At 50.9% G+C, this 15448-nt stretch overlaps 1 protein-coding gene across 10 annotated transcripts in view; it reads left to right on the top strand.

Annotated features, from left to right (window-relative positions):
* The window catches only part of LOC109883006 (hepatocyte growth factor-regulated tyrosine kinase substrate), a 29440-nt gene that overhangs the window by 9927 nt on the left and 4065 nt on the right, over positions 1-15448 (top strand). For 2 of the 10 annotated variants that reach the window (XM_031821411.1, XM_031821412.1), the window contains exons 8-18: positions 1181-1305; positions 2248-2398; positions 3686-3784; positions 3868-3963; positions 4890-4928; positions 6234-6428; positions 7016-7229; positions 7713-7885; positions 9857-9997; positions 12392-12560; positions 14477-14601. In XM_031821411.1, the coding sequence (XP_031677271.1) occupies positions 1181-1305; positions 2248-2398; positions 3686-3784; positions 3868-3963; positions 4890-4928; positions 6234-6428; positions 7016-7229; positions 7713-7885; positions 9857-9997; positions 12392-12560; positions 14477-14601 (1527 nt within the window). The remainder of the gene's footprint in view (positions 1-1180; positions 1306-2247; positions 2399-3685; positions 3785-3867; positions 3964-4889; positions 4929-6233; positions 6429-7015; positions 7230-7712; positions 7886-9856; positions 9998-12391; positions 12561-14476; positions 14602-15448) is intronic. The other 8 variants (XM_031821416.1, XM_031821417.1, XM_031821420.1 and 5 more) reach the window with 6 other exon arrangements.

The following is a 15448-nucleotide window of genomic DNA, read 5'->3' as shown; positions in this document are numbered from 1 at the left end:
ACTGGAGGGAGGGAGGGAGGGAGGACGGACTGGAGGGAGGGAGGGAGGGAGGGAGGGAGGACGGACTGGAGGGAGGGAGGGAGGGAGGGAGGACGGACTGGAGGGAGGGAGGACGTACTGGAGGGAGGGAGGGAGGGAGGGAGGGAGGGAGGACGGACTGGAGGGAGGGAGGGAGGACTGGAGGGAGGGAGGGAGGGAGGACGGACTGGAGGGAGGGAGGGAGGGAGGGAGGGAGGGGGGAGGGAGGACGGACTGGAGGGAGGGAGGGAGGACGGACTGGAGGGAGGGAGGGAGGGAGGACGGACTGGAGGGAGGGAGGGAGGACGGACTGGAGGGAGGGAGGACGGACTGGAGGGAGGGAGGGAGGACGGACTGGAGGGAGGGAGGGAGGACGGACTGGAGGGAGGGAGGGAGGACTGGAGGGGGGACTGGAGGGAGGGAGGGAGGGAGGGAGGACGGACTGGAGGGAGGGAGGGAGGGAGGACGGACTGGAGGGAGGGAGGGAGGGAGGACGGACTGGAGGGAGGGAGGACGTACTGGAGGGAGGGAGGGAGGGAGGGAGGACGGACTGGAGGGAGGGAGGGAGGACTGGAGGGAGGGAGGGAGGACGGACTGGAGGGAGGGAGGGAGGGAGGGAGGACGGACTGGAGGGAGGGAGGGAGGACGGACTGGAGGGAGGGAGGGAGGACGGACTGGAGGGAGGGAGGACGGACTGGAGGGAGGGAGGACGGACTGGAGGGAGGGAGGGAGGACGGACTGGAGGGAGGGAGGACGGACTGGAGGAGGAGGGAGGACGGACTGGAGGGAGGGAGGGAGGACGGACTGGAGGGAGGGAGGGAGGACGGACTGGAGGGAGGGAGGACGGACTGGAGGGAGGGAGGGAGGGAGGACGGACTGGAGGGAGGGAGGGAGGGAGGACTGGAGGGGGGACTGGAGGGAGGGAGGGAGGGGGGACTGGAGGGAGGGAGGGAGGACGGACTGGAGGGAGGGAGGACGGACTGGCGGGGAGGGAGGGAGGACTGGCGGGAGGGAGGACGGACTGGCGGCGGACTGGCGGGAGGGGAGGGAGGACGGACTGGCGGGAGGGAGGGAGGACGGGACTGGCGGGAGGGGAGGGAGGACGGACTGGCGGGAGGGGAGGGAGGACGGACTGTCTGACGTTCTCTCCCTCCTGTTACAGCACCACTGTAGAGCCTGTGGTCAGATCTTCTGTGGGAAGTGTTCCTCCAAGTACTCCACCATCCCCAAGTTTGGCATCGAGAAGGAAGTGCGTGTGTGTGAGCCCTGCCACGAGCTGCTCAACAAGTGAGTTAACGAGGGAGTTAGTGAGTCACCGAGAGTGTTAGTGAGTGACCGAGAGTGTTAGTGAGTGAACGAGAGAGTTAGTGAGTGACCGAGAGTGTTAGTGAGTGACCGAGAGTGTTAGTGAGTGACCGAGAGTGTTAGTGAGTGACCGAGAGTGTTAGTGAGTGACCGAGAGTGTTAGTGAGTGACCGAGAGTGTTAGTGAGTGACCGAGAGTGTTAGTGAGTGACCGAGAGAGTTAGTGAGAGTTAGTGAGTGAACGAGAGTGTTAGTGAGTTACCGAGAGTGTTAGTGAGTTACCGAGAGTGTTAGTGAGTGACCGAGAGTGTTAGTGAGTGACCGAGAGTGTTAGTGAGTGACCGAGAGTGTTAGTGAGTGACCGAGAGTGTTAGTGAGTGAACGAGAGAGTTAGTGAGTGAACGAGAGAGTTAGTGAGTGAACGAGAGAGTTAGTGAGTGAACGAGAGAGTTAGTGAGGTGAACGAGAGAGTTAGTGAGTGAACGAAAGAGTTAGTGAGTGAACGAGAGTGTTAGTGAGTGAACGAGAGTTATCGGGCTAGAGAGAGAGAGTTATCGGGCTAGAGAGAGAGAGTTATCGGGCTAGAGAGAGGGAGAGAGAGAGAGTGTCTCAGTCAAAACCACCCTCAATTCCATTTCATCAGCCTGTATATTTAAAATGTCCCACTTCAGCCTTCATAGAGCATTTCATCAGCCTGTAGAAGTTGATGTTCTAGTGGTATAATTTCATGTGGTGGGTAGGTACAGAAAACGAATGATCTGTATGGATACCTGTGATCTTCTACTGTAAATACCATTCTGCTGCTCAGTTCCCAGTCGGTTTCCTGTTTCCATCCATCCAGGTTATTGTCCATGTCCAACAACCTCTGACTCACCAAGTTGTGTGTCTGACCCCTGACCTCCCTTCTGACCCCTCTCCTCACCAGCCACCCTTCCCTCTCTCCCCCGCCTAGGAAAGCTGAAGGGGGTAAACCGGTCGGGACATCCACGTCCGTGACCCCAGGCCCGGCAGAGCTGCCCCCAGAGTACCTGACCAGCCCCCTGTCCCAGCAGTCTCAGGTAGTGGTCCAGGAAACAGTAAGTGAATGTATGGCCTAAGAGATGACCCCCCCCCTGGTGGTGATAGCCATGGTCAAGGTTTCTACGTCCCAAATGGCACCCCTATTCCCTACATAGTGCACTACTTTGGGCTGTGACCACCAGAGCTCTATGGTAGTGCACTACTTTGGGCTGTGACCACCAGAGCTCTATGGTAGTGCACTACTTTGGGCTGTGACCACCAGAGCTCTATGGTAGTGCACTACTTTGGGCTGTGACCACCAGAGCTCTATGGTAGTGCACTACTTTGGGCTGTGACCACCAGAGCTCTATGGTAGTGCACTACTTTGGGCTGTGACCACCAGAGCTCTATGGTAGTGCACTACTTTGGGCTGTGACCACCAGAGCTCTATGGTAGTGCACTACATAGGGAGTAGGGTTTCATTTCAAGTGCAGACCCAGACAGTCTCATCCTCCCCCAATAGAGACGATGTATGGGGATCAGTTTAACATGCCATAAACTACAACGTGGGAGTTGTAGTTCGATGAGCCTTTTTGGGGGCGCGGGGTTGTAGTTTGACGTGGTAAAATGATTCCCAATGATCACCAATCATCTCCCTCCCCCATTCGAACACACAGAAAACAAGTCTTTGTTATTAGATTCTTATCAGGCCCAGCTGCTGTCTCCCGTTTCTCCTAACTCTCCCTCCCCCCTTGACCGCGGTGGGGTTCCAGGTTGTCTGGGGTTCCAGGTTGTCTGGGGTTCCAGGTTGTCTGGGGTTCCAGGTTGTCTGGGGTTCCAGGTTGTCTGTGTTTGCAGTGAGGCTGCTCCTCAATTCATGCCCCTTGGTTGGAGAGCGAGGCGGCAGCAGTGTTCCCTCTGATGATCAGATCTCACAACGTCTGTCGGACTGTTTTCAAGTTAACCATCAATCCTGGAACTGCAACAATATGATAAAAAGTAATATTCTGAGAAGTGAAACACAACTGCATTGAAGACCACCTGGAACGCAGCCATTGGCTTATTACCCAATGCCCACCCTGCTTTACCTTCCCTGGTGTTTCTCCTCTAACCTTCCCCTCCCTGGTCCTCTCTCCTCCCTGGCCCTTTCCCCTGGGGGCCTCCCTGGTCCTCTCTCCTCCCTGGCCCTTTCCCCTGGGGGTCTCCCTGGTCCTCTCTCCTTCCTGGCCCTTTCCCCTGGGGGTCTCCCTGGTCCTCTCTCCTCCCTGGCCCTTTCCCGTGTGGGCCTTCCTGTTCCTCCCTGGCCCTCTCCCCTCCGGGCCTCCCTCCCCTGTGGGTCTCATCTCTCTTCCCTGTCTCACCAGGTGCCCCCCAAACGGGACGAGGCGGCCCTGCAGGAGGAGGAGGAGCTTCAGCTGGCCATCGCCCTATCACAGAGCGAGGCTGAGGAGAAGGAGAGGATGGTGGGTAGTGCTGTATATAAATCATGGGACTGTAGCTCCACAGTGGGAATGGAAAGACACTGATACATGTTGTGTGTCTACAGAGACAGAAGAACTCGTACGGGGTCTACCCCAAAGCTGACCCCGCCCCAGTCACCTCCTCAGCCCCGCCCGTCAACTCACTCTACTCCTCTCCTGTGGTAAGACTTACTCTCATCCACTCCCTCCATTCTCTCTCTCTCTATAGATGTACTCTGTGTTCACACCATCCTCTCTCTCTCTATAGATGTACTCTGTGATAAACTCCATCTCTCTCTCTATAGATGTACTCTGTGTTCACACCATCCTCTCTCTCTATAGATGTACTCTGTGATAAACTCCATCCTCTCTCTCTATAGATGTACTCTGTGTTCACACCATCCTCTCTCTCTAGATGTACTGTGTTCACACCATCCTCTCTCTCTCTCTCTAGATGTACTCTGTGTTCACACCATCCTCTCTCTCTCTCTAGATGTACTCTGTGTTCACACCATCCCCTCTCTCTCTATAGATGTACTCTGTGTTCACACCATCCTCTCTCTCTAGATGTACTCTGTGTCACACCATCCTCTCTCTCTAGATGTACTCTGTGTTCACACCATCCTCTCTCTCTCTATAGATGTACTCTGTGTTCACACCATCCTCTCTCTCTAGATGTACTCTGTGTTCACACCATCCTCTCTCTCTAGATGTACTCTGTTTTCTTCTCTAACTGGTACATTATGACGATTTTATCTAAATATTTCTTTAGACCCCTAAGTCATCTTTTACAATAACCACCTAGTTGGTCAAGAGGTGAATGAGACATGTACTCTGTCTGTATGTGTTGTTATGGTAACGTGTATATTCAAGTACCACTATACACCTGTAATTACTATGCCGGGGGCCTATACACCTGTAATTACTATGCCGGGGGCCTATACACCTGTAATTACTATGACGGGGGCCTATACACCTGTAATTACTATGCCGGGGGCCCATGCACCTGTAATTACTATGCCGGGGGCCCATGCACCTGTAATTACTATGCAGGGACTTAACCATGTATGGGCTCTGTTGTGATGTATAATGTGCGTGTTCTCCACAGAACTCCTCTGCTCCCTCAGCTGAAGATGTCGACCCTGAGGTAAGACACATGTCAACTCTGACACTCTTGAGCTGTCCCTGTGCTGTCTACTGAGCTGTCTCTGAGCTGTCTCTGTGCTGTTTCTGAGCTGTCTCTGAGCTGTCTCTGAGCTGTCTACTGAGCTGTCTACTGAGCTGTCTACTGAGCTGTCTACTGAGCTGTCTCTGAGCTGTCTCTGTGCTGTCTACTGAGCTGTCTACTGAGTTGTCTACTGAGCTGTCTTCTGAGCTGTCTTCTGTGCTGTCTACTGAGTTGTCTTCTGAGCTGTCTACTGAGCTGTCTACTGAGCTGTCTACTGAGCTGTCTACTGAGCGGTCTACTGAGTTGTCTCTGTGCTGTCTCTGTGCTGTCTCTGTGCTGTCTACTGAGCTGTCTACTGAGCTGTCTTCTGAGCTGTCTTCTGTGCTGTCTACTGAGTTGTCTTCTGAGCTGTCTTCTGTGCTGTCTACTGAGTTGTCTTCTGAGCTGTCTACTGAGCTGTCTTCTGAGCTGTCTACTGAGCTGTCTACTGAGCTGTCTACTGAACTGTCTTCTGAGCTGTCTACTGAGCTGTCTTCTGAGCTGTCTACTGAGCTGTCTACTGAGCTGTCTTCTGAGTTGTCTTCTGAGCTGTCTTCTGAGTTGTCTTCTGAGCTGTCTTCTGAGTTGTCTTCTGAGTTGTCTACTGAGCTGTCTACTGAGCTGTCTACTGAGCTGTCTACTGAGCTGTCTACTGAGCTGTCTCTGTGCTGTCTCTGTGCTGTCTCTGTGCTGTCTACTGAGCTGTCTACTGAGCTGTCTCTGTGCTGTCTCTGAGCTGTCTCTGTGCTGTCTCTGTGCTGTCTCTGTGCTGTCTCTGTGCTGTCTACTGAGCTGTCTACTGAGCTGTCTACTGAGCTGTCTACTGTGCTGTCTCTGTGCTGTCTCCTGAGCTGTCTCCTGAGCTGTCTCCTGAGCTGTCTCCTGTGCTGTCTCTGTGCTGTCTCTGTGCTGTCTCTGTGCTGTCTCTGTGCTGTCTCTGTGCTGTCTCTGTGCTGTCTCTGTGCTGTCTCTGTGCTGTCTAGAATTAAACCTATGTCTCATTTGATACAGTTACATTTACAGCTCAGACTGCACTATAGTGTAAATGAACTATATACTGGGGTGAGTTTCCCAGAAACATAAAGGTGATTACTAGATCACTGGTTGTCCATTGCCCACCTATGGATGTATGATCTTACTGCTAAAGACGATCTTTATGTGTTTGGGAAACTGGTCCCAGGTCAGTATGTCTAGTCATGTTTTGGTTGAGAGGACATTCCTGAACTATAATGGTTTTCTCTCCAGCTGGCTCGATACCTGAACAGAACGTACTGGGAGAAGAAACAGGAAGAGGCACGTAAGAGTCCCACCCCATCTGCCCCTGCCCCCGTACCATTGGCTACTGAGCCCCTGCCAATCAGCCAGCCCCAGCCAGTGGAAACGGTCGCACCACTCCCAGCACAAGTCGTCATGGCCCCGCCTCCAGTCAACATAGTGGAGGTTAGTTGTACACTGCTGTGTTATGAGAGATGGAAGACAAACAGATTTTCTTATTTGTTCAGGTGAAAATTCATGCATAGCAGCAGAGATTGAAGTAGATTTAGATTAGAAATGACTACATGCTCTTTGTCATTAGCTGTTTGTTCCTGCTGATTGACTCCCTCCTTTCTCTTCCTCTTCCTCCCTTTCTCCTCTCGCCTTCCTCCCTTTCTCCTCTTCCTCCCTTTCTCCTCTCGCCTTCCTCCCTTTCTCCTCTCGCCTTCCTCCCTTTCTCCTCTCGCCTTCCTCCCTTTCTCCTCTCGCCTTCCTCCCTTTCTCCTCTCGCCTTCCTCCCTTTCTCCTCTTCCTCCCTTTCTCCTCTTCCTCCCTTTCTCCTCTCCCCTTTCTCCTCTCCCCTTTCTCCCTTTCTCCTCTCCCCTTCCTCCCTTTCTCTTCTCCTCTTCCTCCCTTTCTCTTCTCCTCTTCCTCCCTTTCTCTTCTCCTCTTCCTCCCTTTCTCTTCTCCTCTTCCTCCCTTTCTCTTCTCCTCTTCCTCCCTTTCTCCTCTCCTCTTCCTCCCTTTCTCCTCTCTTCTTCCACCACCCCCAGCAGCAGTATCAGAACGGTGAGTCGGAGGAGAACCACGATGCGTTCCTGAAGGCTCTGCAGAACGCGGTCACCACCTTCCTGAACCGTATGAAGAGTAACCACATGCGCGGTCGCAGCATCACCAACGACAGCGCTGTGCTCTCCCTCTTCCAGTCCATCAACACCATGCACCCCCAGCTACTGGACATCCTCAATCAGCTGGACGAGAAGAGACGTGAGTTAGGGGGGAGATTTGGTTCTGTGGGGGGGACTTTGTTTCAGTGTTTGTTTATGTAAGAGAGATTCTCTGAAGCCGGGATTCAATCTGATCGTGCTTTGTCTGCAATGCATGTTTTAAAAACCATGTTCCCATGTTTGTGGAGACCACATTCACTGTAAACAATATGTCTCAATCAGGATTATCCTATAAATGGCATGTTCAATCCCGGCCTCACTCTTGCTCAAACCGTGAGCATGTCTGTCTGCTTGTTGGTTTACCATGTTTGTTGTCTTGGTCCTGTACAGTTTAACCACTGTCTAACTAAACATCTCCATGTCTGTCTGCTTGTTGGTTTATCATGTTTGTTGTCTTGGTCCTGTACAGTTTAACCACTAACTGAACATCTCCATGTCTGTCTGCTTGTTGGTTTATCATGTTTGTTGTTTTGGTCCTGTACAGTTTAACCACTAACTGAACATCTCCATGTCTGTCTGCCAGTGTACTACGAGGGTCTGCAGGACAAGCTGGCCCAGGTGCGTGACGCGAGAGCCGCCCTGAACGCCCTACGAGACGAACACAGAGAGAAGCTGCGTCGTGCTGCCGAGGAGGCGGAGAGACAGAGACAGATCCAGCTGGCCCAGAAACTAGAGATCATGAGACAGAAGAAACAGGTGACAGAACTGGGGAAAAACAGGACTGGGAGTCTGTTTAGGAGGGGTGCTATGTTATAGATAACAACAGGACTGGGAGTCTGTTTAGGAGGGGTGCTATGTTATAGATAATAACAGGTGACAGACTGGGGAACAACGGGGCTGGGAGTCTGTTTAGGAGGGGTGCTATGTTATAGATAACAACAGGTGACAGACTGGGGAACAACAGGGCTGGGAGTCTGTTTAGGAGGGGTGCTATGTTATAGATTATAACAGGGCTGGGAGTCTGTTTAGGAGGGGTGCTATGTTATAGATTATAACAGGGCTGGGAGTCTGTTTAGGAGGGGTGCTGTGTTATAGATAACAACAGGTGACAGACTGGGGAACAACGGGGCTGGGAGTCTGTTTAGATATATTGTGTAGAACAGATCAGCTGTAGTGTTTAAAGGCTAAGTGCAGTGAAAAACGTGATTTCCCTGTTATTCACGTGGTGAGGTATGGGTTGTTCTGCAGTAGGGGGTTAGTCACATGATGAGGTATGGGTTGTTCTGCAGTAGGGGGTTAGTCACATGATGAGGTATGGGTTGTTCTGCGGTAGGGGGTTAGTCACATGATGAGGTATGGGTTGTTCTGCGGTAGGGGGTTAGTCACATGATGAGGTATGGGTTGTTCTGCGGTAGGGGGTTAGTCACATGATGAGGTATGGGTTGTTCTGCAGTAGGGGGTTAGTCACATGATGAGGTATGGGTTGTTCTGCGGTAGGGGGTTAGTCACATGATGAGGTATGGGTTGTTCTGCGGTAGGGGGTTAGTCACATGATGAGGTATGGGTTGTTATGTAGTAGGGGGTTAGTCACATGAGGTATGGGTTGTTCTGCAGTAGGGGGTTAGTCACATGATGAGGTATGGGTTGTTCTGTGGTAGGGGGTTAGTCACATGATGAGGTAGGGGTTGTTATGCAGTAGGGGTTGTTCTGTGGTAGGGGGTTAGTCACATGAGGTATGGGTTGTTCTGTGGTAGGGGGTTAGTCACATGATGAGGTATGGGTTGTTATCCAGTAGGGGGTTAGTCACATGATGAGGTATGGGTTGTTATCCAGTAGGGGTTGTTATCCAGTAGGGGGTTAGTCACATGATGAGGTATGGGTTGTTATGCAGTAGGGGTTGTTATCCAGTAGGGGGTTAGTCACATGATGAGGTATGGGTTGTTCTGCGGTAGGGGTTAGTCACATGATGAGGTATGGGTTGTTCTGTGGTAGGGGGTTAGTCACATGATGAGGTAGGGGTTGTTATGCAGTAGGGGTTGTTCTGTGGTAGGGGGTTAGTCACATGAGGTATGGGTTGTTCTGTGGTAGGGGGTTAGTCACATGATGAGGTATGGGTTGTTATGTAGTAGGGGGTTAGTCACATGGTGAGGTATGGGTTGTTATCCAGTAGGGGGTTAGTCACATGATGAGGTATGGGTTGTTCTGTGGTAGGGGGTTAGTCACATGATGAGGTATGGGTTGTTCTGCGGTAGGGGTTAGTCACATGATGAGGTATGGGTTAGTCACATGAAGAGGTATGGGTTGTTCTGCAGTAGGGGTTAGTCACATGATGAGGTATGGGTTGTTATGCGGTAGGGGGTTAGTCACATGATGTATATGGTGTCTGATGTGGTGACTGTGTTTCAGGAGTACCTAGAGATGCAGCGTCAGCCTGTTAGGTGGTATATGGTGTCTGATATGGTGACTGATGTGGTGACTGTTTCAGGAGTACCTAGAGATGCAGCGTCAGCCTGTTAGGTGGTATATGGTGTCTGATATGGTGTCTGATGTGGTGACTGTTTCAGGAGTACCTAGAGATGCAGCGTCAGCCTGTTAGGTGGTGTCTGATGTGGTGTCTGATGTGGGGACTGTTTCAGGAGTACCTAGAGATGCAGCGTCAGCCTGTTAGGTGGTATATGGTGTCTGATGTGGTGTCTGATGTGGTGTCTGATGTGGTGACTGTTTCAGGAGTACCTAGAGATGCAGCGTCAGCTGGCCATCCAGCGACTCCAGGAGCAGGAGAAGGAGAGACAGATGAGGCTGGAGCAACAGAAACACACCATCCAGATGAGAGCCCAGATGCCTGCCTTCCCCATGCCCTACCCACAGGTAGACACTACACTATAACCTACCCACAGGTAGACACTATACTATAACCTACCCACAGGTAGACACTATACTATAACCTACCCACAGGTAGACACTACACTATAACCTACCCACAGGTAGACACTATACTATAACCTACCCACAGGTAGACACTACACTATAACCTACCCACAGGTAGACACTATACTATAACCTACCTACAGGTAGACACTATACTATAACCTACCCACAGGTAGACACTATACTATAACCTACCCACAGGTAGACACTATACTATACCCTACCCACAGGTAGACACTATACTATACCCTAACCACAGGTAGACACTACACTGTACCCTACCCACAGGTAGACACTATACTATACCCTACCCACAGGTAGACACACTATACTATAACCTACCCACAGGTAGACACTATACTATAACCATGCCCACAGGTAGACACTATACTATACCCTACCCACAGGTAGACACTATACTATACTATACCATGCCCACAGGTAGACACTATACTATACCATGCCCACAGGTAGACACTATACTATACCCTACCCACAGGTAGACACTATACTATACCCTACCCACAGGTAGACACTACACTATATCCTACCCACAGGTAGACACTACACTATATCCTACCCACAGGTAGACACTATACTTTACCCTACCCACAGGTAGACACTATACCAAGCCCTACCCACAGGTAGACACTATACCAAGCCCTACCCACAGGTATACACTACACTATACCATGCCCACAGGTAGACACTATACTATACCATGCCCACAGGTAGACACTACACTATACCATGCCCACAGGTAGACACTACACTATACCATGCCCACAGGTAGACACTATACTATACCCTACCCACAGGTAGACACTATACCAAGCCCTACCCACAGGTAGACACTACTCGATACCATGCCCACAGGTATACACTACACTATACCATGCTCACAGGTAGACACTATACTATACCATGCCCACAGGTAGACACTACACTATACCATGCCCACAGGTAGACACTATACTATACCATGCCCACAGGTAGACACTACACTACACTATACCATGCCCACAGGTAGACACTACACTATACCATGCCCACAGGTAGACACTATACTGTACCATGCCCACAGGTAGACACTACACTATACCATGCCCACAGGTAGACACTATACTATACCATGCCCACAGGTAGACACTACACTATACCATGCCCACAAGTAGACACTACACTATACTATACCATGCCCACAGGTAGACACTATACTATACTATACCATGCCCACAGGTAGACACTACACTATACTATACCATGCCCACAGGTAGACACTACACTATACCATGCCCACAGGTAGACACTACACTATACCATGCCCACAGGTAGACACTATACTATACCATGCCCACAGGTAGACACTATACTATACCATGCCCACAGGTAGACACTATACTATACTATACCCACAGGTAGACACTATACTATACCCACAGGTAGACACTATACTATACCCTACCCACAGGTAGACACTATACTATACCCTACCCACAGGTAGACACTATACTATAACCTACCCACAGGTAGACACTACACTATAACCTACCCACAGGTAGACACTATACTATAACCTACCCACAGGTAGACACTATACTATAACCTACCCACAGGTAGACACTACACTATAACCTACCCACAGGTAGACACTATACTATAACCTACCCACAGGTAGACACTACACTATAACCTACCCACAGGTAGACACTATACTATAACCTACCTACAGGTAGACACTATACTATAACCTACCCACAGGTAGACACTATACTATAACCTACCCACAGGTAGACACTATACTATACCCTACCCACAGGTAGACACTATACTATACCCTAACCACAGGTAGACACTACACTGTACCCTACCCACAGGTATACACTATACTATACCCTACCCACAGGTAGACACTATGCTATACCCTACCCACAGGTAGACACTATACCAAGCCCTACCCACAGGTAGACACTACTCGATACCATGCCCACAGGTAGACACTATACTATACCATGCCCACAGGTAGACACTATACTATACTATGCCACAGTGTAGAGGCCTTCTCTCTGGCCGGCACACGGGGGAGGCCTTCTCTCTGGCCGGCACACGGGGGAGGCCTTCTCTCCGGCCGGCACACGGGGGAGGCCTTCTCTCCGGCCGGCGCACGGGGGAGTTAGTCTTTAAACAGATCCTTGGGGAAGACGTGTCACGACACTGTTAGTCTACAGAGGTTCTGTGTAAATGATTGCTGCAGAGGAGTTTAACCTGGCATTTACCTTAGTGGCTGTTCTTTTTGTCCAACTCTTGTGTAAATTCCTCTCCTTTTCACCCTAGATGCAGTCTTTGCCCCCCAACGTGGCAGGAGGGGTGGTGTACGGGCAGCCGGGGGGACCCCCCAGTTACCCAGGCACCTTTAGCCCCTCAGGGTCAGTGGAGGGGTCGCCCATGCACAACGTCTACATGAACCAGCCTGGACCAGGACAGTACCAGGCCATGCCTCCAGGTTAGTACAGACCCCAATAAGTCAAATGTTTGTGTCGTGGTAGTTAGTCTGGGGGCCAGCATGGTAGTTAGTCTGGGGGCCTGCATGGTAGTTAGTCTGGGGGCCTGCATGGTAGTTAGTCTAGGGGCCAGCATGTCTAGTTGAATAGCATGGTAGTTAGTCTAGGGGCCTGCATGTCTAGTTGAATAGCATGGTAGTTAGTCTAGGGGCCTGCATGGTAGTTAGTCTAGGGGCCAGCATGTCTAGTTGAATAGCATGGTAGTTAGTCTGGGGGCCAGCATGGTAGTTAGTCTGGGGGCCAGCATAGTAGTTAGTCTAGGGGCCAGCTTGTCTTGTTGAATAGCATGGTAGTTAGTCTAGGGGCCAGCATGGTAGTTAGTCTGGGGGCCTGCATGGTAGTTAGTCTGGGGGCCTGCATGGTAGTTAGTCTAGGGGCCAGCTTGTCTTGTTGAATAGCATGGTAGTTAGTCTAGGGGCCAGCATCGTAGTTAGTCTGGGGGCCAGCATGTCTTGTTGAATAGCATGGTAGTTAGTCTAGGGGCCAGAATATCTAGTTGAATAGCATGGTAGTTAGTCTAGGGGCCAGCATGGTAGTTAGTCTGGGGGCCAGCATGTCTTGTTGAATAGCATGGTAGTTAGTCTAGGGGCCAGCATGGTAGTTAGTCTGGGGGCCAGCATGGTAGTTAGTCTAGGGGCCTGCATGGTAGTTAGTCTGGGGGCCAGCATGGTAGTTAGTCTAGGGGCCTGCATGGTAGTTAGTCTGGGGGCCAGCATGGTAGTTAGTCTAGGGGCCAGCATGGTAGTTAGTCTGGGGGCCAGCATGTCTAGTTGAATAGCATGGTAGTTAGTCTAGGGGCCTGCATGTCTAGTTGAATAGCATGTTAGTTAGTCTGGGGGCCAGCATGGTAGTTAGTCTGGGGGCCAGCATGGTAGTTAGTCTAGGGGCCAGCATGTCTAGTTGAATAGCATGGTAGTTAGTCTAGGGGCCTGCATGTCTAGTTGAATAGCATGGTAGTTAGTCTGGGGGCCTGCATGTCTAGTTGAATAGCATGGTAGTTAGTCTGGGGGCCAGCATGTCTAGTTGAATAGCATGGTAGTTAGTCTAGGGGCCAGCATGGTATTTAGTCTAGGGGCCAGCATGGTAGTTAGTCTAGGGGCCAGCATGTCTAGTTGAATAGCATGTTAGTTAGTCTGGGGGCCAGCATGGTAGTTAGTCTGGGAGCCAGCATGGTAGTTTCTGTATGGACCTGGCTTTGTGCTCGGGGGCATTGTCATGCTGAAACAGGAAAGGGCCTTCCTCATACTGTTGCCACAATTATTCCTCCTTCACTAAACTTCCTCCTTCATGACCGTTGGCACTATCCATTGGACCTGTTATCATTCTCCTGGCATCCTCCAACCCCATTGAGCGTGGGGATCTTAGTCTTGTGTGCGGCTGCTCGTCCATGGAAACCCATTTCATGTTATTGTGCTGACGTTGCTTCCAGAGGCAGTTTGGAACTCGGTAGTGAGTCTTGCAATCGAGGATAGATGATTTTTACATGCTTCAGCACTCAGCTTTCCCGTTCTGTGAGCTTGAGCTCCTAGACGTTTCCACTTCACAATAACAGCACTTACAGTTGACCGGGGAAACTCTAGCAGGGCAGAAATGTAACCAACTGACTTGTTGGAAAGGTGGCATCCTATGACGGTGCCACGTTGAAAGTCACTGAGCTCTTCAGTAAGGCCATTCTACTGTCAATGTTTGTCTATGGAGATTACATGGCTGTGTGCTTGATTTTATACACCTGCCAGCAGCAGGTGTGGCTGAAATAGCTGAATCCACTCATTTGAAGGGGTGTCCTCATACTTCTGTATATATTGTGTACATTGACCTTCTGTAACGTGACTCTCCTGTGTTTGCCTCCCTGCTCCAGACCCCAACATGTACATGTACCAGCCTGCAGGAACCAATGGGCAGCCTGCACCCCCTGGCCAGGCCCTGCCCACTACTAGCCCCGCCTACTCTAACTACCAGCCCACACCCACACAGGGATACCAGGTGAGAACAGAGGGGGGAGTGTCATGCCTGTTACCAAACTATTGGTGTTGAAATGGAAACGTGCTCGTGGACTTCCTCATGCTGAGTTTGTCGTCTAGGTAACTAGGTTTCCTCCTTAATGTGAACCACATGATGTAATGCCTGATGTCAAGTCCCAATGAGAGGCTCAGCAATACACCGTCAGATCTAATCAGATGCTGTTTGTCACATGAGCCCGAAACCAACAGGTGTAGAGACCTTACAGTGAAATGCTGACTGACAAGCCCTTAACCAACAGGTGTAGAGACCTTACAGTGAAATGCTGACTGACAAGCCCTTAACCAACAGGTGTAGAGACCTTACAGTGAAATGCTGACTGACAAGTCCTTAACCAACAGGTGTAGAGACCTTACAGTGAAATGCTGACTGACAAGTCCTTAACCAACAGGTGTAGAGACCTTACAGTGAAATGCTGACTGACAAGTCCTTAACCAACAGGTGTAGAGACCTTACAGTGAAATGCTTACTGACAAGCCCTTAACCAACAGGTGTAGAGACCTTACAGTGAAATGCTGACTGACAAGCCCTTAACCAACAATAATAGTAGGCTTTATACAGGGGGTACTGGTACAGAGTCTATGAGCGGGGGCACGGTTAGCTGAGGTAATTGAGGTAATATGTACATGTAGGTAGAGTTAAAGTGACTATACATAGATAATAACAGAGAGTAGCAGCAGTGTTAAAGAGGGTCTGGGTAGCCCATTGATTAGCTGGTCAGGAGTCTTATGGCTGGGGGGTAGAAGCTGGTCAGGAGTCTTATGGCTGGGGGGTAGAAGCTGGTCAGGAGTCTTATGGCTGGGGGGTAGAA

Source organism: Oncorhynchus kisutch, unplaced genomic scaffold (genome assembly GCF_002021735.2).
Source record: "Oncorhynchus kisutch isolate 150728-3 unplaced genomic scaffold, Okis_V2 scaffold3971, whole genome shotgun sequence".
NCBI lineage: Eukaryota > Metazoa > Chordata > Actinopteri > Salmoniformes > Salmonidae > Oncorhynchus > Oncorhynchus kisutch.
The sequence above is the reverse complement of the archived record's forward strand: the minus strand, read 5'-3'. Positions and strand labels throughout refer to the sequence as shown.